The sequence below is a fragment of the Plectropomus leopardus genome, chromosome 22 (assembly GCF_008729295.1).
Source record: "Plectropomus leopardus isolate mb chromosome 22, YSFRI_Pleo_2.0, whole genome shotgun sequence".
NCBI classification, from domain to species: domain Eukaryota; kingdom Metazoa; phylum Chordata; class Actinopteri; order Perciformes; family Serranidae; genus Plectropomus; species Plectropomus leopardus.
In genome coordinates, this window is record NC_056484.1 from 14,884,013 (window position 1) to 14,906,790 (window position 22,778).

A 22,778-nucleotide genomic window follows, 5' to 3' on the forward strand; every position below is an offset into this window, starting at 1 on the left:
ACAGGAGCGTGACAGGAGTGTGGATCCACGTTTCCATTTTCAGACCGCGGTCAGGGCCAGATCACACCTTCTCGTGTTCCACAGGGTCTCTTATGTAAAAGCCGGTGGGTGTTGTTTGTGCATGTGGGTGTGTCTGTGTGTTTGTAGGACAGAGAAAGATGACATCTCTGTTGCTCAATGTGTGTGTATGTGTGAGAAATGGAGTGTGAAACTCCCCTCAACCTCACTGATGTACGCTTTTTAACCACACAGGGGAAGACGATTACTGTGCGGAGGTCTAATCAAAGTGAAATTACTTCAATTCAGTGTGATAATCATGGATTATTACAGAGGCAGTGTGATTCTGACCACTGAATATGTTATTACTGGATAGAATTGCAAGCTTATTTTCCGCACTGTAAATGGTTCTTGATAATAGGTGTTCTTATTGAGGGTTATTTCACATACAAAATATAAAATGTGAAAGATTAATAACCAATATGCAATTGAAGAGATGTATGTTTCATGCAGGGTCACAACACAGAGCGACATTTGCTCATTAATGTGAAATTGGTGGGGCTGGTAACTACTCGTAGGGCAAGTCAGTGGCTGGCAGGCAAACTGTTACAGGAGCTCTTAATTATATTCAGAACAGTGATTTAGCAGCAAACAACTATTTGCCAAGTAAAGATACAGCGGAGTAATCTGAGAAGATAATGTCACACTACCTCTGTGTGAGTACAAATCCAACTTCTCTGTTCTTTGTTGCGGTCAACGGTCCGGCCGTGCATGTGTGTTAGAGTCATAGACTGTATAAAATTGATTCTGTTGACTTTCATCAAAACAAACAAACACAACTGAACTCGCTAACACTATTAACATGCTTGAAACCTCAAGAAACTAGTCGGTGAGATCATTGCAAAATGAAAACAACTTGGATCTCAACTGATGTAGTTGAGAACCACTTGAGTTCAGTACCAACAACCTTTCGGTTAATCCTTTTATTTTTTGTTAAAATGGCACTCTCATATAATTGTATGCACATTGAAAATAAAAACATCTGATCACAAAAAAACTAATACACACGACTGCCACTTGCCGGTTTGAGGAGTATATCCTCTCACCCAGGCGCAGAACGTTTGTGCTAGTTGTCTGTAGGTTTTAGTCTTTCAGGTGTGTTTGGCAACTTTTTGGCCGAGACACAGGTGACATGAGGTACAGCAACAGTTGGCCTTCGTCGCCACTAGTTCTTTGTTGTTGGTTTGTTGTGTCTTGGCCCATAGGGCCATATCGTCAAAGACTGCTCTGCGTCAGAGATTGCAGAAATATAGTTTTTGAGAATTATATCAGACATCTGGAACTACCCCAGAGGTTTGTTTCTTTCAGGTTCTGCGTGTCTGCCTCCGAGTGTTACTCGTCACTTTGCACTTTGTGTTAATAGTTGACAAGTAGTGAGGGTTTCAGACTGAGAGGTGTCACTTTCTATCAAGGGTGACAGCTTAAACCTGTCCTGTTCAGGCTTCCAGCACTGCAAACAAAACTTAGTCATCATTATCTCAGTCAATTTTATGAAAAAAAAATACACACAAAAAAACCCCAAATGACACGAAAAGTTTGACTTGTTTACGTCACCTCAATTTAAATGCATTTCCAACCTAAAACATTGTCAGTATGATTCAAGAGTGCATATTTTTAGCAGGAAAATAAAAACAAAACAGACTGCCAGAAATTAGCAATGTGCCATTTTGAAGAGTTTTAACAACATGCCAAAATAAACAGTGAGCACTCTGTGCCACAGTGTTGTGTGTGTACCCATTATAATGATGCATTCTCGGGAAAATCTCCATGAGCCGACTGAGCAGCGGCACTTCTTCATGCAGTGATCTCCAGTACTAAAATTTCAGTTTGTCTCCAACTGTTTTTCCCTCAACACTGAGATGATGAGCAAAACAAAAAGCATGCTCAAACCTGATGCTCTCTGCGGATCTGTGAGGAGACACAATGAGCACAAATGATACTGCATGCATTTTATTCAAGACCGTCTCTTGTCCTGCAGTCTCCTGTTACTAGAATAACAACTTCACAGGAGGACACAAAGTATACAAGACTGTAGAGGATGGATAATTACAGTTATCAGGTATTAGAGAGGCTGAGGTTGAGTGCCTGTTTCAAGTCCAGGAGGCAGTTTCTGAAATGCTTTTGGCACACTGGTCAGAAAAATCATCACTTTGTTTCTGCAGGCTGTTCACAGTAGTTCAAGTCAGAGGTGTGTGTGTGTGTGTGTGTGTGTGTGTGTGTGTGTGTGTGTGTGTGTGTGTGTGTGTGTGTGTGTGCGAGAGAGATGCAGGGCTGGAGATGTAACACAGCAGGCTGCACTGCTGAGAACAGAAATTGTTTTTACTCCCGTCGCTGCTCCGAAATCAACTCATTTCTTCTGTGTACTTTTGAGTGTCTTCACATGCATGTGTGTTTGTGTGTGTGTGTGTGCATCCATTCAGCTCGTGCATTTGCTGATCTGTATATATACTTAACATAAATTTAAACACTTTTGTTTGCTCCCATTTTTCACAGGTGCAAGTGAAAGATCTCTGACTATTTTAAAGCACTCAACAGATACATTTCTCTCAAATTTTGGTCGCAAGTTTGTTCAAATCCGTTACTGAGCAGTTCGCAGGCCTTTCTCATTACCACATCCGGGCATTTGGACTTAACTGGTGTAGATGCGGACTTTGAATTGCAACAGCTCTTTTCATCCACGAAAACACAAGTAAAATGCAAATGCAGATTGAGAAAGCTAATCCATCCACCTGACAGGTGTGGCCTATCAAGGTGCTGATTAACAGCATCATTACTACACAGCTGTGCCTTGGGATGGTCACAATAAAAGGCCACTTTTCAATGTGCAGTTTGATCACATAACACAATGCAACAGATGCACTAAGTTTTGAGGAGGCATCCCGTTGACATGCTGACTCCAGGAATGTCCACCAGAGCTGTTGTCCATGAATTTTTCACTACCATTAGCTTTCTTCAACACTGTTCCAGCAAAAAAAAATGTTTTGATCCCTTTATTCACCAATTAGTGCATACACATGTTGCCAATATGGACATACTGACAAATACAAAAAAAACAACAATAGATGTAGGGATGTTGCAAATGAACAAAACACAAGTAGTTGGCAGATAAACAGGGGACACTGAATAAGGAAAAGAAAAAAGAGAAAAACTAAATTCAAAATAAGAAAGAAGACAAGGGGAAGGTAAAGCAGAAAGTGGGGAATGTAATGGGGTGTGTTGCCTTGCCTTGTTTGAAAAGTATACTGCATGCAAGATTTCTTGTAAGTTCTCCTTTTGGCACTGTTTCTGTGAATTTGGCAGTACATCAAACCGACCTCAAAACTGCAAAGCACATGTAGCCACAACCAGCTCAGGACCTTCACATCAGGCATCTCCGTGTTAGGCGAGCTACCTGAACAGCTGATGCAACAAGTGGAAGAATTTCTGAACAAACTGCATCACAGAAGCTCATCTGCATGCTCATCGTCCTCACCAGGTTCTTGATCTGACAGGAGTTTCTCATCGTAACTGATTTGTGTGGTTGTGAGGCTGGTTGGATGTCATGCCATTTATTGAAAATGACATTAAAGACAGCTTATGGTCGTTAAATGAGCACTCAGTTCACAGGGAACAGCATTGGTTGACATTCCTGCAGTCAGCACGTCAGCGACACACTCCCTCAAAATTTAGGACACCTGTGGCATTGTGTTGTGTGATGGAATTGCATAATTTAGAGTGTCCTTTTATTGTTACTGTTTAGCAATGATGTTGTTTAATCATCATCATCATCATCATCAATCATATGCCACACCTGTCAGGTGGATGGATGGATTTGAACAAATTTGCAACCAAAAACTGAGAGAAATATGTCTATTAAAGCATGAAAAAGGTCTTAGATATTTCACCTAAAACCTGTGAAAAATGTCAGCAGAAACAGAAGTGCTGCATTTATGTTTTTGCTCAATGTGTGTGTGTGTGTGTGTGTCACTCAGTAACTTTTATCACCTGCCAAAACCTGCGCTTGTCTAGGTCAAGCTTTTAAAACCAGAATTTCACGCCAATTCATCTCTTTTCCGTTCTTGTCCTGTCTGAGTGGATACCATGACAGAAAAGTAAAGAGTTATTATGCAAATCCCTCAATTGAATGTCTTTGCTTTGGAGAGAAGAGCAAGAGAGAGAGAACAATTCCTTTTGAAGAGATGAAAAGCAGAATGCTAATTCTGAGTTGCCCGTCGAGACGCGTAGAGGCAGACAATGCGGGAGACCTTTTTAAAATTTTATTTATTTTATTTTTCTTTAACAAGTTTTATCCTCTTTGTTCTTGAGTTGCATTCTCTATGGGTTTACTCTGTTTATATACAGCATTTTTGCATACCTCTGTGGATAAGAATCAAACTCATGATATCCATAATGGCATCACGGATAGAGTCCTTGCAGGTGTTTGTGCGGCCACCCTGTTTTTGTGCCTCTATTGTAGTTACACAATATCATAATTGAAGTGGGAAATGGACCCCATGCAGGTGTCTGTGTTGTTGACCGCAGCCTGTTTAGAGTTTTGTTGATGATGATTGGAGGTAATTTGCCTACGTGGAGCAACACGGTGCCAGAGTTGCGAGTATAATTAGACTGCATGAGAACAGGCAGAGAGTAGGAGAGGAAAAGCCATTGAAAGTGACTGGCAAGAGACTATTTATAGCAGATCGCTAACTGTCTGCAGATGAGAGGCTGCTGCTCAAGTAGAGAGGCTGTGATTGGTGGATGAGTGTTTGGCTCTCAAGAAGAGAGGTTGTGGTTGGTTTGTTGACTTATCTTGAATAATGATGTCATATATTATACTTGTATTATATCATTACTGCAAATTGTATTTAAGTTGTAAGGATCATTTTTGTTACAAGATAATCATCTGAAAATGACCACAAAAAAGAACAGTAAAAAATAAAACAACACAAAAATGCTCTAAAATGTGCTAAAAAACCAAAAAGTATTTTATATATGTCATTATATTTTCTGTAACATGATTTTAAATACAAAATTATTATAATTAAAAATATAGTTTTGGGGAATTTTTCCCCTTTTTTGATACTTCCTTCCTTTTTTAGTTTCAAGGTTACTGCTTAGTGGCAGAGCAAAATCTTTGCGCATTCGCGTAGGCACCAACCACTTCATACCCCAGCCTCTGGGATTAGAACTGCTTCTTGTCTGCTCTCCCCCTGATTGAAATAATTGCAGGCGGCGAGCGCACAGCGGTTGGAAAACAGCTCTTCTCATTCTTTTTTTTTTGGACTTTGTGACTAACAGGTACTACAGCGCCACCATCCTGCAGATGTCAGGAGTGCGAGATGACAGATTGGCCATCTGGCTGGCTAGTCTCACCACCCTCACCAACTTCCTGTTTACCCTGCTGGGAGTATGGCTGGTGGAGAGAGTGGGGCGCAGGAAGCTCACTTTGGGCAGCATCATAGGTAAGTCACTCAAAACACCCACATCAGGTAACAGTGTCTAAACAATCATTCTTGCATGTTATGTGTGTCATTTTTCGGACAGGTACATGTTTGAGTTTGACTCTGCTGGCCATTGGTTTCCTGCTGTCAGCCCAGCACACTCCTCCTGTCACCTTCCACCCATTAGACCCAGCTATGGCCAACTCCACCTGCTCCAAATACCAGTGAGTACATACTAGTTTGGTTGTAAGCTCCTTTAACCCTTTGAGACCAAAGCAAATTGGCCTGACTTCTTTAAAAAAAATGGAAAGAAGGCAATGACAGAAGAAATGACCCAAAAATTTGTAAGAAATTAGTTAGAAGTATAAGAAATGTACCTTAAAATTGGTAATAATAATAATAATAATTAAAACATTTTAAAAAAGAAAAAGAAAGTTATAAAAAAAACATGGAATTGACACTGACAAAAATGCTTAAAAATGTACAATTCTGTAACATCATTTTAATATGGAATTATGATCATTATAAACATAGTTTTTTACTTTTCCCTAAACATTTTCCCTAAAGATCTTTTTATTTCTTGCAATATCGTGGGCATTTCTTACCAAATTGCTCCCCATATTTTTTGGAGAGAAATCAAATTAATTTGCTCAGTGTTCAAAGGATTAAATACTTTTGAAAGGCGTCTGAAAGCAGCACAAGAAAATTGATGTCGCTCCAGGTTTAATCCACAATGGACCCACTGCTGCTGGCTCCTCTGCTATGAAACAATGAACTCTTATCGTCTCCCTTTATTGCAAACCATTCGCAAAAACTAGCTGTAGATGTGGGTGTGTGGCTGTGATTTAAAGATTACTGTTTTGTTCCCCTCTCTACTAGCTCTTCACCAGGGTTGATATTTAGCGTCATTATGCACCTGCTGTCACATTATGCACAGGTGCAGGTGAAAACAGAGAGCTATGGCAAGACTGCTATTCACCTTCGAGCACTTGGGCTCTTTGTAAAAGCACTCAATACTTTACAGCGTCAGAATATCAATCCCGAGTGCAGCAGAGCACACTCAGTGTTGGAGAGCTTCACAGGATAAAACCCTTCTAAAAGAATATCTGTGGGGAAGATATTGAAGGTTTTCACAGTTACATTAATACAGATCTCCACATAAAAATTTGTTTCAGCCTAAGATATATATGCAAAGTCAGGGCTGAAGGTCAGAGTTGTGCACTCTACCCACCAGGATGATCAGTCTAGAACTCAGAGCCTGTATATTAGAAAAGGACTTAGTCATATTGTTCAAGACACAACATTTATTCTGTGTTTACTCTGATTTAGTAATAACAGGATAAAACTAGAAAATTGCGCTCAGGAGAGAGCAAGCAGCCACCTGGGAAAACCATGGCCTCTCTCGACAATTCTTGTAATTCCAGCAGACACGCTGCAGCACAATTCAGAAGCACAACAGAAGCTAATAATAAAACCAGTTTCAGCCACTGCACCCAGGACATGGCACCTAACTTCAGTGAATCACAACGTATCAGTTATGGAATTAGGACCCCTGTACACCAACGCTTTTTGTTTAAAGCTTAAAACACGAGGCGCCCCTTAGGAAATGCTGAGCTGGGAGTGTTTGAGAGTGCTTTGGATGCACCATGTTTTTTCAGTGTCTGTTTGCTATGGTTCGGAAATATCTGCACAAAAAACATTTCACCACAGGGTACAAGTACTTGCTTACTGAAAGGGCTGAAGCAGGGATGGGGAGAGGATGGACCCACTGGTCTGTGTGGTTCACGAAAGAATAAAAATTACTAATACATCTACAGTATATTAACAGATTTCCACTCCATTGTTGTTTAGTACTTGTTTTTGTTCAGTGTGACGGTTTGTCTTTGCAGTATGTGCTGATCCTCCACTGTGATTTAAGAGCTGAAGTGACATGACAAGTGCAGCGTTTTACCCAAAGTCGAGGAAGAATAAGCGCTCAGCGCCTCGTTTCAGCTGCTGCTGCTGTTTGTAGGGCAGCATAAATATACCATGCTCCCGTTGCAAAGCATTTAAAAAAAAGGCAGCCATGGAAAGAAATTTGCTTTGGTCGACACACACACACACACTTAGCCAAAGACATGGTCCTAGCTCACACCTGGTGGAGATAACAATAGGTTGTCACTGCAGTCCTGTAAAGATGCTCAGTAAATTTTGTTCATGTCTATATGATTTTATTATCTGCCAAACCTTTGGACGAAATCAGCTACAATTCACTTCATTGTCACCATTTGTAGCAAACACACACACACAGGCTGAGAGGGTTTTCATGTAAGCCAGAGATCAGAAGCCTCAATGTCTCAATTTACTCTCACTTACAAAGATGAAGATGAAACCTCGTGTGCAACGACAGTCTTTCATCACAACAACAAACAACGTCTAATGGACTCGCTGCCCAGCACCCACACACTGAAACACATACAGACACAGGCGTGATTTGAAGACATGAGTGCTTTTACCACACTGTAGTGCCTTCATTGAGTTCACTTTACTCCATATGAGCCCACACATCCCCTCGCCGACCACGGCGGCATCGTAGGAACACCAGAGCCACCACACAGCTCTCACACTCAGTATGTGGCTGGGACGTCTCATTGAAGGATGTATTCTTAAGGCGTGTCCTGTGGGGGTTTGACTTTAGGTTACCCCTCTGAAAAAATGATGTAATCTCTTGGATATATCACCTTTATTCTCTAAACCGCCTTAGTACCTGCTTGTCAGTATAATTTCTGTTCATGCAGTTCACAGTGATTGTTAGCAGAAGACACCAGTGACGTTTTTCAAAACAACTTGGCATGTCGGGGCTTCAGGAGACTTGGATTACTTTGGACGACCAATATGGAGACACGTTGTCATTTTATTATGTATTTTTTTAATGTTTGAATTAGGGTCACCATTTGCTTCAATTGTTGTACATATTACAGGGTGTAAGCTGCCCAAAATCTAATAAACAGCAGGACAAAGCTGTTAATTTTCCCCTAAACATTGTTATATTTATTTATAAAAAATAAACAGTAACATCTAGGACACAGTGCACCTGGGAATGTTCCCAGGGTCCTGTATTCCCCAACTCAAAACCTCTTTATATGAGGAGACCGTTCCAGGGTTTTGTGTTCTCAGCCATGATTTTTCCTTGATCATATGTTCAGTGATGTTTCTCTGAGTTAATATAGTGAAATCAACCACCTACAGCTTATAGTCTACTGATGTACTCATTGAAACCCATGCCATGCAACGTTGCAACAATTTGCAACAAGATAGTTTTCTTAACTAGCACTGATATCTCTGCAGTGGCTGAATAGATTTTTAACATTCAAACTGCTTTTGAGACATTCCTATCCTTTTGTTTTTCTGAAATTTGAACAGAAAAGCTGGCCCTCACCAATCTCTTATAATGTTAGTTTATATCAAGATCAGTATAATCCTGGAAACATGAAGATGACTTGGTGCAGCTAACATTAATGCAGATAAAGACACTGTTTAATCCATTCCTTTGTTCACTCATGAAGCCACGATCAAGGAGAAAATGCATGGCTTTGCTGATACATCAATTATGATATTTTATTGAAAGACCAGTATTTACATTTTCAAACTGCACTCAGCTGAATCTAAGCAGTTGCATGTCTCACCTTCCCTCAGTATTTACTTCCTGCCAGTACGAGTACCTGGATTTATTTTCGTGTAGTTGACCTCAGTGTGAAATTAGAGCAAGGTGTCCTGCGCACAGCGAGGCAGCAGCCGGCAAAAATAGACCTCTGAAACAAAACACTCACATTTCACACACTACCATCAAGATCACAACGACAACAAACCTGATGGAACTGCATGGGGAACATAGTGCGGCCTTGCGAAAAATGTGTTTGCCTCTTGCATGTTGACTGCCTTTCACATTACTGACTATGGCACAAGACAAAGACCTAACAGAGGACTAAGACAAAATAAAGACATAATGATTGTAAATTCCACTCCATTTGTATTTTGCTCTTAATTTATCACTTCCTGCATGTGGGAAAAAAATCCATACATTAATTTCATTTGGGTAATGAGGGAGATCTCAATTAGAGTCTCAGTTTGAGGGAGCTGTTTTCTGTTATAGTTCCATCTTGTAAAGTAAAATTAGGCAGATTATTAATTAGAGTGCAACTCAGTACGATTAAAATGTGTTTTAAATGTGACTTCAGGAACGACTGTACAGTACAGTTGATTTTGCTTGGGGAAATTATAGCTAATGTGTGTGCTGTTTGTCTCTCAGGCTGTGTGAGCCGTGCATGCTGGACCCCGGATGTGGTTTCTGTTACCGTGAGAACGGCTCAGTGCTCCTCACCTCCTCCTGTGTACCGGTCAATAGGGCCTCCACCGAGCGAGCAGCATGGGGCAGGTGAGTCACAGGATGCCGCATGCGTATGTGTACAGGGGGCATTTTTTTTATATATAACAAAGGATTAGAATAAATATTTAGCGTTTTGATTAGTGACACATTTCACCTCAAATTGGAGTGATAAACAAAAGCCAATGAATGTGCCTCCTTCTTCCAGATGCTCCAACTCCAGCCTGATGAGAGATCAGACCTACTGGGCCTACAACTACTGTCCCACCTCCTACTCCTGGGTGGTTTTACTGGGACTGGTATCTTACCTGGCTGCCTTTGCACCAGGTAAGAGATTAAGCCTGTGTTTTTCTGTCTGACCTTCACTGTAATGTATTGGATTTAAGTTTTGGATTTGTTTGCAGTAGGAATTGTCATTGAAGTATCATTTGTATCCTTTAGATTTGCTCCGCATTGCTATGTTAAATTTACTCTAAACAATGGTGTGATGTTAGTGTAATTAGTTTAAAGGAGCTGTAGACGACATTCAGAAGATATCTACAGTTGAAGTACATAAATGTGTTGCGCGACATGCAAACGTGCTCTCTCCACTGGTCAACAACGATGAAATTGAGGACAGTTGACCAAAAAGCCTTGCCATGTGGCCTCTCTTGCTTCCACATTCATCTCTCCAAGCTTCTCCGTTCTTGAACAAACCTGCTGGCGCCTCAGCCTCACAGGCAGTGCAAAGCGGCGAGGATCTCTAGCCAGTGGAACACACACTCACGCTCACATGCACTAACATACACGCATGGCGAGACCATCCACCAGAACAAAGAACAGAGAAGCTCAGATTACAACACACACAGAAGAAGCATGACTTCATTCTTTGCTCAGAACAGCATTACTCTATTATACATTTACATAGAAAATAGCTGGTTCTTTAGAGGTTCCTTCCTGACTGTGGAAACAACACTCTCACCACAAAGTCCATTATGAAGCAGTTCTGGAGCTTTCTGTCATCTCACATATTCTTCCTGTTTAAACTTGTCTCATAAAGTACTCCGACAACTCATTTTTCACCTCTCTCTCAGGGATGGGTCCGATGCCATGGACCATCAACTCAGAGATCTACCCTCTGTGGGCGAGGAGCACGGGGAACGCCTGCGCAGCCGGAGTCAACTGGACCTTCAACATCCTGGTGTCTCTCACCTTCCTCCACCTGGCTCAGTACTTCACCTACTTTGGTCAGTTTTTCTACATCTTTAATTATTTATTTTTTATGGAAAAAAGAGGAGGAGACAAACTGAACTCCTGTAATATCGATCAGAATTAACAGTCTTGTCAGCAACTGTTACCAGCAGCCATCAGTCCTGTCAATCTTTACACAAACCTTTCAGCAGATCTTGTGTAAGAGGCATATTTTACATCAGTGATACTATACTAGCCTGCGGGACAAATCTGGCCACTGATAGGGTGCCGGGTGCCCCACCCCCCCACCCCAAATATTTTCTAATTCGCAATAAAAATAAAGTGATTGACAATGGGAATTGTTTTTGTACTTTTAGTATACTTAAGATGCCAGAGTTCATAAAACAACATCAAAATACAGCTTGTTTGTCAATAATAGTGACAATGGAGGATCCTCCAGGCCCGCCGACAGAGGTCTTAGTTAAGCCCCTAATGTCCTAGATTCGAGAAACAACCTAAAATCCCAGAAACATTCAAAAATCCTAGAAACAGCCTAAATCCTAAAATATGTCCTGAAATCCAAGGAATGTCCCAGAATCCTAGTAGCATCCTAAAATCCTAGAAACATGTATGAGGCTGCTACGACTGGCCCCTGGCCTCCAAGCAAAGCAACTTAAGTATCTCTTTCATGCGTCCTCACGTCAACACCAGCAAGGAGTTGACAGCTGATTGATACCCCGATGTGTTCCCAACCTTTACCCCTTCCATACATCCTCCGTCAGTGTGGCTCAACAGGAGGTTTCTCCTCAGACAGGAAGGAACTGACCTTTCGTGGAGCCGCCTATCGATCCATGAGCGGTGATTGTGGAGGCATCTGGAAACGCGGCGGGTTAATGATCATTTCGTTCATCCATCTATCTGGTTGAAATGAATTGTTCACGGAGAACAAAAAACAGTGTCAAAGCTGAAAAAACATAATGACGCTGCCATGGAAATGTTAATGGTATTTAGCATAATGTACACTTGTAACCTAAAAATGTCATTCTGCTTCGACAAGAAGAAAATAGAGGTCAGGAAATCTCATTAAATCCGTGTCACTGTGTCTCCATATGAATCCTTGTTTCTAGGTACGTCTGTGTAGTAATGCCTTTGTGACAGGCGCGTGTTATTTTCTACTTTAAAGCAATATTTCAATGAGGTAAAAAACATTCATTTTCAGCATGCACAAATCTCCATAGAGATCCCTGCCCCCACGATCCACGGTCATCACTTGTTTCTTTTTCTGGACATGAATTAGAACGAACTTGTTTATAAAAAGCGAGACAGCTCTTGAAAGCCGTTGTTTTTCGTTGTAGGTGGGCGTCCTTAGTGACAGTGTGTTCTTTTGTTTCGTCCTCCCAGGAGCTTTCTTCCTCTACTCCAGCCTGGCCTTGCTGGGTTTCTTCTTCATCTACGGCTGCCTGCCGGAGACCAAAGCCCGCCGTCTGGAGGAGATCGAAGCACTGTTCGAGAACCAGCTCTGTTCCTGTGGCGCCTCCGACTCAGATGAGGGACGGCAGGTCGAGTACATCCGAGTCAAAGGTTCAAACTACCATCTATCGGACAACGACGCATCAGACGTGGACTAGAGAGAGTTTCGGTGTTTTGGTTGGTGGGTCTGTGATATTTTTCTTTTTGTCGCGTGAAAGCTGAGGAGCCTCTAGTTACCAGTCGAAAAGACTTTTGCTTGTAATGTGAGTTTACATACAATTCAGCCAATTCAGGAATCCAAAATCAATGATTTAATAGCAGAGGGAGTTTTTGTTGTTTTCAGCCTATTCTCTGAATCAAGGGTGAACTGACGCCAAATCTGGAGTCAAACTTGCTTTAATAGACAGCTGAATATTAAACCAGGCACCACAAATATCTCAATTGCAAAAGGCTGAAAGAAATTTTTCACCAATAAAATGACCATGTTGCATATTAACTGCTCACTCCCGATACCTTAGTGCCTCCATGTGAATGAAGAATCCAAAAATGGTGAACATTTGACATGAAATTAAACTGATCAGAGTCTGCGTTTAACAACAGCAAAAATATATCAAAACATCTGTTTACACACGTGTGTTTGGACTCAATATGAGCAGCTTTCAACGCGTGTGTGCCTGCTACCCGTCAGTGTTTGATTTTATGAAACTGTTTTATACTTTTTTTTTTGACCCAAAGTGGCGCTTGTAGGTTTTTTAAAAGTGGTAAAATCCCTTCAAAAATAGACTCCTTTCCTTTTTGGATTCTCCATTCACCATGAAGGCATGCAATGAAAACAAAATTTCTTTACATATTCAAGATAACACAGGTTGAGTTATTCATGTACAAATGGTCATTTTGCGGGTGAATTATTCCTTTAAACTTTTTCACTCATAACGGACTCTTGGACAGGAAACATGACTGTTGAACACACACTGCATGTACAAAATACAAGGGCCACTTCCTCTCTTATGAAGTCCAATAATGATTATTTACTTTACAAAAGGGGCTGCAGCTCAGTATCAGTAGTATGTTCCTAATATTTTGTACATTTGTTGACTAAACAAACGCTATGATTTACATATGACCTTGTACAGCAGTAAACACAACACAGTCATTTTATGTCAGAATACCTTTCCATCGAGAACTCCAAATGTGGTCTTGGGAACCAGGTTTGTGCGTCCACAAACTTTTGATAGCAGTTGTAAGTTGTCGTTGACCTGTAGTACCATCATGCCTTTCTATATGAAACAGTTACATGTTGTTTAAGCTTGTAGCATAGCACACTTACGCCGGTTCCTCATCTGATGACAGTCCTAAGTTGTGGTTCTGATCTTTTTTTATGAAAAGCAAACACCAGAGATGTACAGTATATTGCTCAAGTTTCGAAAACTTGTAATGTCAGTTGGTGCCTAAACTAAACCACTCACCAATCTAGTAGCAGTTCTGATGCTATAGTTTATATTTAATTATTTATTTATTTAAATATTTCAACAAATTAGTTTAGGATAGTCTATGTTAAGTTTCAGGCCTGCAATTCCATTGTGTTCTTGCCTCTAAAAATTGCAGTTTTTAACATAGTACTATGGAGAACACAGCCTCGGGTAACTCTATGGCACGTAGGCTGCCAAAAACCTACATTGTGACTCCCGGTTATAAACCCGAGTATTAAACGTGGCCCATAAAGTAAGTGGAAGACTGAAACCATTAATAATTGAGACTTCACTTGTATTTTAGGTCACTTTGTTCTGAACATGATGATATTAGTGCCTGTGTATTGTGAGGGTCCCTAATGACCGTTTTCAGTCCAAATCCCCGATGTGGATGTATTATGTCATGCTATGATAACTGGGTCTACATTGCTTTTTTTTTATTTGACATGTACATATTTGCATTTTACATATGAATGGGATGCTTTTTTTTACTTTCATGTATTTTGATTTTTGTCTTCCTCCACAGCCTTATGTACAAATAGCAAAGCATATCATCTGCGTGGTTCTCGTGTCAAAAGTCGAGGAGTAGGCTTTAGCGTAATCTGCCAGTGTTGTTTTGTAAAAATTGTAAAATTGTGTGAGGTTACACCTTGTTAGTCAAATACACATAGGTTTTTGTGTAGCAAAAGCTGTTTGAAAGTAGACTACAAAGTAACTTTGTGTAACAAAACAAAAACAGGTAAATAAATAAATAAGGCATACTGTGTCCAAAGAACAGGTGAAGGACAGCCCAAAATTTTGACGAGTCCTAACACATTATGAATTATTAGAATACTTACTAGAATAAGTACTAGAATACTTTACCCACAAAATGACTATTTGTATATCAGTTGCTCACCACATATTATGTTAACTTCATGACGAAATCTTTGTGTTTGAGTTGAGAATCCAAAAAAAGGCAAACATTCTTCATAAATTAAAGTAAATGGGGTCTACGTTTAACAGCAGAAAATGTCTGTTGAACTAAAACACATAGGCGGAAGTGTATAAAATTGTCAGGTTTTATGAAAAATGCATGTGTTTGGGACATACTGAGTTTATGTCTAGGTAAATGAAATTTTGGTTGTACTGCAGGAGTTTTAAGAGACTTCATAAGCAGATGTTTTGATAAAGTTTTGCTGTCATGAAATGTGATTACTTAAATTCATGAGGAATGTTCACCTTTTTTGGATTCTTCGTTCGCCATAGAGCCATGCCAGAAAAAACAAAGTATTCTTTCCAAAAATCAACACAACACATATATAAATATAACATATCGTATACAAAAGGTCATTTTGTGGGTCAAGTATTTCTTTAATAAGATGAAATACCTCTTTTTAATAAACTTTTCAAACAATAAGCCTTTCATCAAATGCCGTGGCACAACGTAATGACATTGTCAGTAAGCCGTGAAAGCTGAATGAAGTAGAAGCTCAAAGTATTGTGAGATTTTTGCTATTGTCGCAGTGTCGTATTCATCTATGGACACTTATGGAAATGATTCTTCAGTATAAAAGGAAAAAGGACCATATTATCATCATAAATGGCAAGACAGTGATAAAATGGCTAACAAATACCCATATAAGAAAAACCTACGACTTACACAATCAAAACAAACCACATGGTATGCTTTTGAAAATAATCAGCATTTGTCCTTTACTGAATGGGCTTGTTAACCCTTTCAGGAAAAAGGGGGAAGAAATCGCTGACAAAAATTCAAAATGTGAAGGTTTTGTTTTATCTGTCATTTTCATTTGGTCCAGGACTGACCTGTTTTCTATTGAAAGTATTATTATCTGTAAAACACACGCACAGATGACGCTCCATAACACAGACCGTGTAATAAAACTTGTGTTGACCAAATATTTAACGTGAGTCGTGTTGACACTGTCCTCCGCCCACTGTGGGGACATTTCATGTGTTCTTCTGGTGAAATGGTTGCCGATTTTTTTCTATGTGAACCAACTACGTATGTTTCTACAGGAACTACAAAAACACCAATAAAAAAAGAGTGCTGTATAGTATCTTTGATTATTGTTGGAGCTGTATATGTTTTGCTAGAGTTTATATTCTATAAAGAATAAATATCTTAATGAAATCTTAACACTTGAATATGTATACGGGGAAAGAAATAAAATTACAAATCAGAGGAACGCTTTGGGGTTTTATTTCACACTTTGAAGTAACACTTTGAACATTTTTTGTGGTTAAATGTGTTTAAAACAATCTATTGAATAACAGGCATGTTTTTTTTTTTGCAGGTTTCATCCGTCCACCTTACTTCCTCTGCTTGAGCAGGTGCAAAATGTCAGCTATTTCCTGAAGTGTCTCGGCCTCTTCTGAGAGTGTGTTAGCCCCGGTGGCAGATGTGACCTCCTCCCTCACTTCGTCTGAGAGGTCTTTTTGTCGTTGTGCTCTCTCATCTCTGCCCTCTTTGTTCTCCTTATCTAAATCAGAAATGAGAACGCAATTCCCTTGTTTATTTCTGTCTATTTAAAAACAAAATGCAGAATTTAAACAATGAGAATTTTTCATTTCTACATGAAGTGCCAAAATTACTTTCATGTTATACCTCTGCCATCAGTGATGCTCACATCTACAAAAGGGTTTATGGGTCTCTGTGGGATCACCGGGCCATAACTGCCGTTAGCAGCGCATTCATTTATTGAACCTGACGGGGAACCAGCCCTGGATTTCTTCTTGGTCCGGGGTGTATGCTTCCCTCCACTCCTCCCCTTCGCTGATGAAGGTGTGTGAGTACTCGGCTCCGCAGTGGTGTCACTCTGCCTCCCTGTGGCTGCGTGCTGAACTGACACATCAACAGGTGGTGGTGGTGGGCACAGGTTGTCCTCAGCGCTGCACTGAGTTGAGGCATCACACGCCACAGCTGTGTTGTCGTCAGTTTGAGTTCCTGCATCTCGAGTATCGTTGGATGTTTTCTTGCATTTGCACAGCTCTGAACTCTGAGTTTGAGGAGGTGTAAACTGAGCTGTGTGGCCTGTCTGTTGGCTGTTAGATCCCAAGTCTTTACGTGGAAAAGCTACATTCTCCATCTGGTTGTCTCTGAAGTTAATTTTGGGTGTCAGGAGCCGGCTGGGAGCCCTGGGGTTAATGTGCCTTTGTTTTGGATCAATCTGTGAGCTCAAGTTTGGATTTACGCTTTCTGCACAACAGCCTTGGTCCATATAAAAAGCCTGGAGACGTGGCTCACAGCACTCTTCATCCTAAAATACAGTCAGAAAAGAGAAACATAACATGTTGATGTTAGATAAAGAGAACATTATTAACTGATGTCAGGTGAAACCCAAAAATAGTTAACTATTGCTGACAGGTGCTGGAGGATTTTTGCAGAGTGCGGAGTTCCTTCTGCATAAGACAAGTTAAATGTATGAGTCTGTAAGTTTACACTGAATTTAACTTAAAACAATGCAGAAATGTCACAAAATTTGGACTAAACTCTACTGCAGATTTAACTGTTTTTTGTCTAATACCACGGTGATTGTGCAGTCACAGTACAACAGCAAGATGGACAAAAGTTCCAAGTGTAGCCTAACTTACATCATTTGAGTCTGAACTGAGGTAACCTGCGTGACAGGAGTAACTTGGCAAGAACTGACAGCCATTCATGAAGTCTTCTTTGTGTTCATGATGAGCTGCAGGATTAAGAAAAAAACACCTATTCAAGTTATTGTCTTTTCCGAAGGCATATACACAATAGATGGGTAGCTTAATTGGAGATGTTTGAGACGCTTACGAAAGGTCATGTCGGTGCAGTTGGAGAGCTGTGAATAAAACAGAATTAACATGTAAAACTGCTCAAATCAAAAGAGCACCCCATTTTATTTTCTCTCAGTTAAATGTTGGTCCCATGGCAGTTATAAACTCTACCACTAGGTGGCATTAAAGATTTTTAAAGATTTTCATTTAACACACTCACATGTAGGTCAGCACCCTCCACTTTCACACACTGTGAGTCGGGGACAGTTCTGACAATGGAAATGAAGAAACAAAATGATGTATCATTGATTATAAGGTGATAATATTTCACGTGTAAACACCTACTGTGGCGTTGAGGATTCGGCTGGTGTTTCATCTTCGAGATATATCTTTAATTTTCCTTTCCCATAACAAGCAACTGAAATCAAATGTCATGTTAACCTTAACAACAACAGCAACAACAAAAAACACGATTTGGTTATGTAAATGTTTTAATATTCACCCTCTCTTTCACGCTGCTCACTTCTGAAGCCCCTGAAGTAATCTTCCTCAAACTGCTGCTCCGTTTCTGACTGGTTCAGAGTGAAGTCCAGCATGGGCTCCTTGTCCGCCGGCTGGCTGAGAGAAAAGGTGACCTCATGTCTTGTTTGGTTCCTGGCATCTGTGTTGCTGTGATAACACACATGTGATTTGAATGGTTCTAAAATGACAGATAATCCATCAGATTCTAGTGTTGTTCTCACGCTGGCTCCGAACTTCTAAACAGGGACTGGGCCGCTGTGGGCGTCTCCAGTTGGTAGAGGGATGGGTTTGGTCCACAGGACCAGGGGACGCCGTTGCTCATACCTCTGGGCTGGGAGAAAAGCTGAAACTAGCAAAATAGAACAGATTGGATATTAAAGTTGCATCATATTTCGGAAGACACGGTCAAATTTGAATGCTTAAACCTTCGCAAGAGCTCATAGTCAGATCCCAGCAACAGTTGCTATACTGCAATGACCAAAGACGGGTCTAAAATACTACTTGTGACACATCTACAGACATGAAGAAATAGCCGATTTAAATTCAATCCTCCATTTTCAAAATTCAGGAATTCCACTGTATGCAGGGGAAATGGTAAAAAGTTTATTATTACAATTTAGTTTCCTATTGCAATGAGCCTAGTGCCAAGAGAGTCACTAATTGGATCATAACTTTTACTTTCCCCATGATTATCTCCTCCGCTGTAGTTGACAACCTTAGAATTGTGGTCTAAATTATACACAACCAAAATCTTTTCAGATGGAGGTCTCTGAAAAAATAATTCATTTGTATCAATTTAGGGGTTCTTAACATGAAAAATGATGAAAACCACTGTTCTATGACAGTCCAAAAATATGAATAAACATGAACAACTCTCTCCCAAATCCAAAAACGAAAGTGCTGAAACTCAAATTTGTAATGTCATAGGGTAGAAAGTCTTGAGCTGAATTGGATAAGATTGATAAAATGACACTGAGGGCACAAAAGCGAATGTTCTGGGTATACGGGCACATAATATGAATATAATATAGAGTCACTGAGGGGTGAAACACTCCTTCTCGGTGGTTGCAGCAAGGACTACAAACCATCTTGGCATCCAGTATAAGACTACAAGACCCACAGTGTGAAAAAAAAGGCAGTCAGGACACTGATTGCTGCTCAGCTGAAACAAATCAGCTGATTGCCCTTTGTGAGGGAACTAAAGAGGGGAACTCAGTGCATGTGGAGGAGACAATGACACACAGAAGAACAGAGTTTTGTTTAGCCATGTTAACCTGTAGGCAGAGAACTAGAGTCTTTGAATGACATTTGCGATTTTGTTTCAACTTCTGTCTGCAAGAAATAAGTTGCCCTGTTAAATACACTCAATTTAAGTTGGACAGCAACGTTTGACTGTCTTCATTTCCTGCACCCACACTTCCAACTAAAAGCTGACTATTGTAGAAAAATGTATGTTTTAGTTTGCACATTTTACACACAGTGGAGTCAAAACGGTGCCTCTGAAGCTACATGTGGAGTTTAAATGGCTCCCATGTGATAAATGTGACTGCAACCGTGACATAATGTGGTAATATTGTGAGATATTCCTTCAAAAAATAATATTCTCTTTTCACTACCTTGGTTTGCTCCAGCCCTGAGGTGTCCCAGGGTGGAGGGGAGCAGTGCGGAGGTAACTGCGTCGGACTTCTTTGCTGCGGGGGAAACATTCCTGAAAAGACAATTTGATTTGTCCTAAATTTAACATATTATATAAAATGCACTCATGACGATTAAAAATGTACAGTTACCATGTGCAATTTGGTTCTAGAGAGTTTGTTCTATAAAAAAAATAAATAAAGTGCAACACCACCTTGGCCTGAGGACGCTGATGAGGAGAAGGGGCTCAGGGGGTCGGTTATTAGTGGCAGGTAGTCAGATGCACTGTTGTCTGAGAAAGCTGACTCCAACACTGGTGACAACTGGGAAACAGAGAAGTAAGAGACTTGTAGCCGGAGGGTCCGTCCAGCTGTCATCTGTAAACACAGATCCTTTACGAATGCTTTCTAGAGTCACGAAAAGCCGACTGGAAACAACTAACCTGCCGACACTTGAAGCCTTGTGGAATAACATGTTTTCTTTCTCTCATTTTTGGGACACTAGACACAGATTATACATAATGAATAAATGACTTTAATTTGATGATACTGACAACATCAGACCTGACAATATAAACCAGACTTCAGCTCTACCTGTACGGAGGCTGACCCTCAATGAGACTCAGCTGTGATGGAGAGCAGGGACTCATCGGGAGCACCAGGGGCTCAGTCCTCTTCTGCCGGGATCCTCCTTTACTGCTGCCAAGAACTGCTACTTTTGGAGGATCTGAAAAATACAAACATTGTGTCCTTACATCTTTTGCCATATGAAAGGACTGATAGGCATTGGTGGATAGACCATCATAATACGAGCCAGGTCACTATGGGTCATCGTACTTTCTAAGCCCGAAATTCTTAGAGCTAAGTGGAATTTATTACCTATACATATTTAACAAATTCGAGGGAATAAATAAACAAACACTCAATCTAAAACTAATAGGAGGGACGTAACAATATGAATTAGGGGTGTCACAATACACAGGTATATGGTTGCCTTTTCAGTTTCTAGTGACTGTAATTGTACACTTTTGCGCAGTTATGGTTACAGACTCTCTCTTTTGAGTGTAATTCATTTGCAAAAATGAAAAAAAACAATAAAGAAAGCTTAAGATGAATTTCACTGATAGCACTTTTTTTTTAAAAAATTGTCTATAAATTTAATGCAAAAATAATGCATGTAATGGAAATATTATTATTGTGATTTCTTTTGGCCAAGATAATCGTGTAGAGAAAATCTAATATTGTGCCAGTGCTGATTAAAAAAATGCCACCAATATAATTTGCTCTAGGATCTCAACCAATTAGTTTGTTTGATAACTGCCAATCTATGTTTGTTTGTCTATTGTTTTGTCTATCTGTGGACCCCAGGAGGATTATTAACCACTGATGCATGCAATAACTGTAGTTGGAAGAAAGATAAACTATAAAGAAATGCAAAACATTGTTATTTGATTATTAATATTTAAATAAAATATGCTAATATATATTATAAGCTACCTGCTTAGCCTGCTTATTTTTTAAAAGTTTTCCAACATTTAATTTGTTTGACAAAGGCCGTACAAGGGAGGAGATTACCTTTTTATTAGTTTCTTGAGCTTATGTAGACTTCCCTTTCAGCTTCTTAAGTTTGATTTCGGGTATTTTTTTACTTATAATGTATCTGTCTGCGCTGGCTGTCAGTTCTCACCTTTAATTTCTTTCTTAGCAGCAATCTGATTGACAATAAACAATGTCACCAGGTCCATACTCCCACAACTGCTGCTTTGAGGGGATGCTGGCACAGCTAGTCCAAATTTTTTCATCCTCTGTTGCATTTTTCTCTTTTCAAAAAACTCCTAGGGGGAAAAAACAGCAACACCAGAACATTTAGGTAGACACATACAAATAAATGTTGTCTTTAAAAATCATGAAAATTTGATTTATCTGTCTCACTCTCTGCTTTTTTGCATCACTCTTCATCACAACCCTGCTCCTGCAATGGGAATCATGAAAACATTAAGGTGAGCTAGCGTAGCTAAGTTTAACATAATTTAGCTCCTAAGCTATAAACAAATTATCTTACCTTGAGCCCCCAACCCAATTCATTTTTCAACAGCTGTAACTACCACAAAAGTTACGAGTTTCAGTGTAGTGAGTAACAAGAAAAAACTTTACTTAAGAAAAGTAACTAAAGTTAAGGGGAAACTGGAAGCTAGCTTAATGTTTTTGCTACATCTCTGTTTACTGGCTAAAGCTACTGTTAGAGCGCGAGGAACAACCACTATCCTGTCACGCGCCACTTGTGCTCATAAACGTGTATTAACGTCTTTTAATCACTTTTGTACAAGCTGTTAGTGCTTCATGGTGCTTCCAACGATACATTTTTACTGTATACAAAATTAATATGTAGTTTTGCCCTAAAACATGGACACTGTAAAGTACAGTAAATACAATACAGACAGATGGTGACGTCCATCACGCAACCAATCGTCTTTTGACCGGAGGCGCGACCAATGAAAAAGCGTAGGGCGGAAATAAAGAGCGTCAAGTTAACGGAAAAACTACAATTGTGTCCGGAAGTTAGGAGAATTATTATTATTTTTATTTATTTATTTTTTTGTAAATAAAACCACACACTTGACAAAGCATTATAATGTAGGGAAAGCTGAGTTTTGGTGAGCTTTAAAAAGGCATAATAGTTTTAAAAAAAAGTGGAATAATTTTGGAAAAAAAGGAAAATGTGTAAAACACTAGATTTGAAAAAATATGTTTATGAACAAATTCAATTCAGTTCAGTTTTATTATTTGTCCCAGAGGGCAATTTGTGTTGCAGCAAGGGTAAAAACATAACAAAACATAAATAATATGACACAGGAACATACAACAGATGACACTGATCGTTATTTTGTTTTCTTGTGTATATTTCAGTTGAGGATTT

General features: G+C 39.8%; 3 protein-coding genes across 3 annotated transcripts in view; 1 reads left to right on the forward strand and 2 right to left on the reverse strand.

Annotated features, from left to right (window-relative positions):
- Positions 1-14,190, forward strand: part of LOC121961500 (proton myo-inositol cotransporter-like) — a 71,805-nt gene extending 57,615 nt beyond the window's left edge. Inside the window, exons 5-10 of the mRNA XM_042511507.1 lie at positions 5,335-5,498; positions 5,581-5,701; positions 9,766-9,891; positions 10,049-10,167; positions 10,914-11,066; positions 12,412-14,190. Coding sequence (XP_042367441.1) covers positions 5,335-5,498; positions 5,581-5,701; positions 9,766-9,891; positions 10,049-10,167; positions 10,914-11,066; positions 12,412-12,638 — 910 coding nt within the window. The 3' untranslated portion in view covers positions 12,639-14,190. The remainder of the gene's footprint in view (positions 1-5,334; positions 5,499-5,580; positions 5,702-9,765; positions 9,892-10,048; positions 10,168-10,913; positions 11,067-12,411) is intronic.
- Positions 14,191-16,154: 1,964 nt separating this feature from the next.
- LOC121961100 lies at positions 16,155-18,108 on the reverse strand. The gene is made up of 6 exons (XM_042510963.1): positions 18,051-18,108; positions 17,926-17,974; positions 17,743-17,770; positions 17,547-17,641; positions 16,561-17,212; positions 16,155-16,435 (listed from the first exon to the last, which is right to left on the reverse strand). Exons 3-6 carry the CDS (start codon positions 17,750-17,752, stop codon positions 16,266-16,268), a joined length of 927 nt encoding a protein of 308 aa, XP_042366897.1. The 5' UTR covers positions 17,753-17,770; positions 17,926-17,974; positions 18,051-18,108; the 3' UTR covers positions 16,155-16,265.
- Positions 18,109-18,196: 88 nt separating this feature from the next.
- LOC121961706 lies at positions 18,197-21,606 on the reverse strand. Its single transcript, XM_042511767.1, has 7 exons — positions 21,549-21,606; positions 20,456-20,588; positions 20,305-20,362; positions 20,077-20,185; positions 19,844-19,935; positions 18,449-18,576; positions 18,197-18,374 (listed from the first exon to the last, which is right to left on the reverse strand). Exons 1-7 carry the CDS (start codon positions 21,604-21,606, stop codon positions 18,197-18,199), a joined length of 756 nt encoding a protein of 251 aa, XP_042367701.1.
- Positions 21,607-22,778: the final 1,172 nt, after the last annotated feature.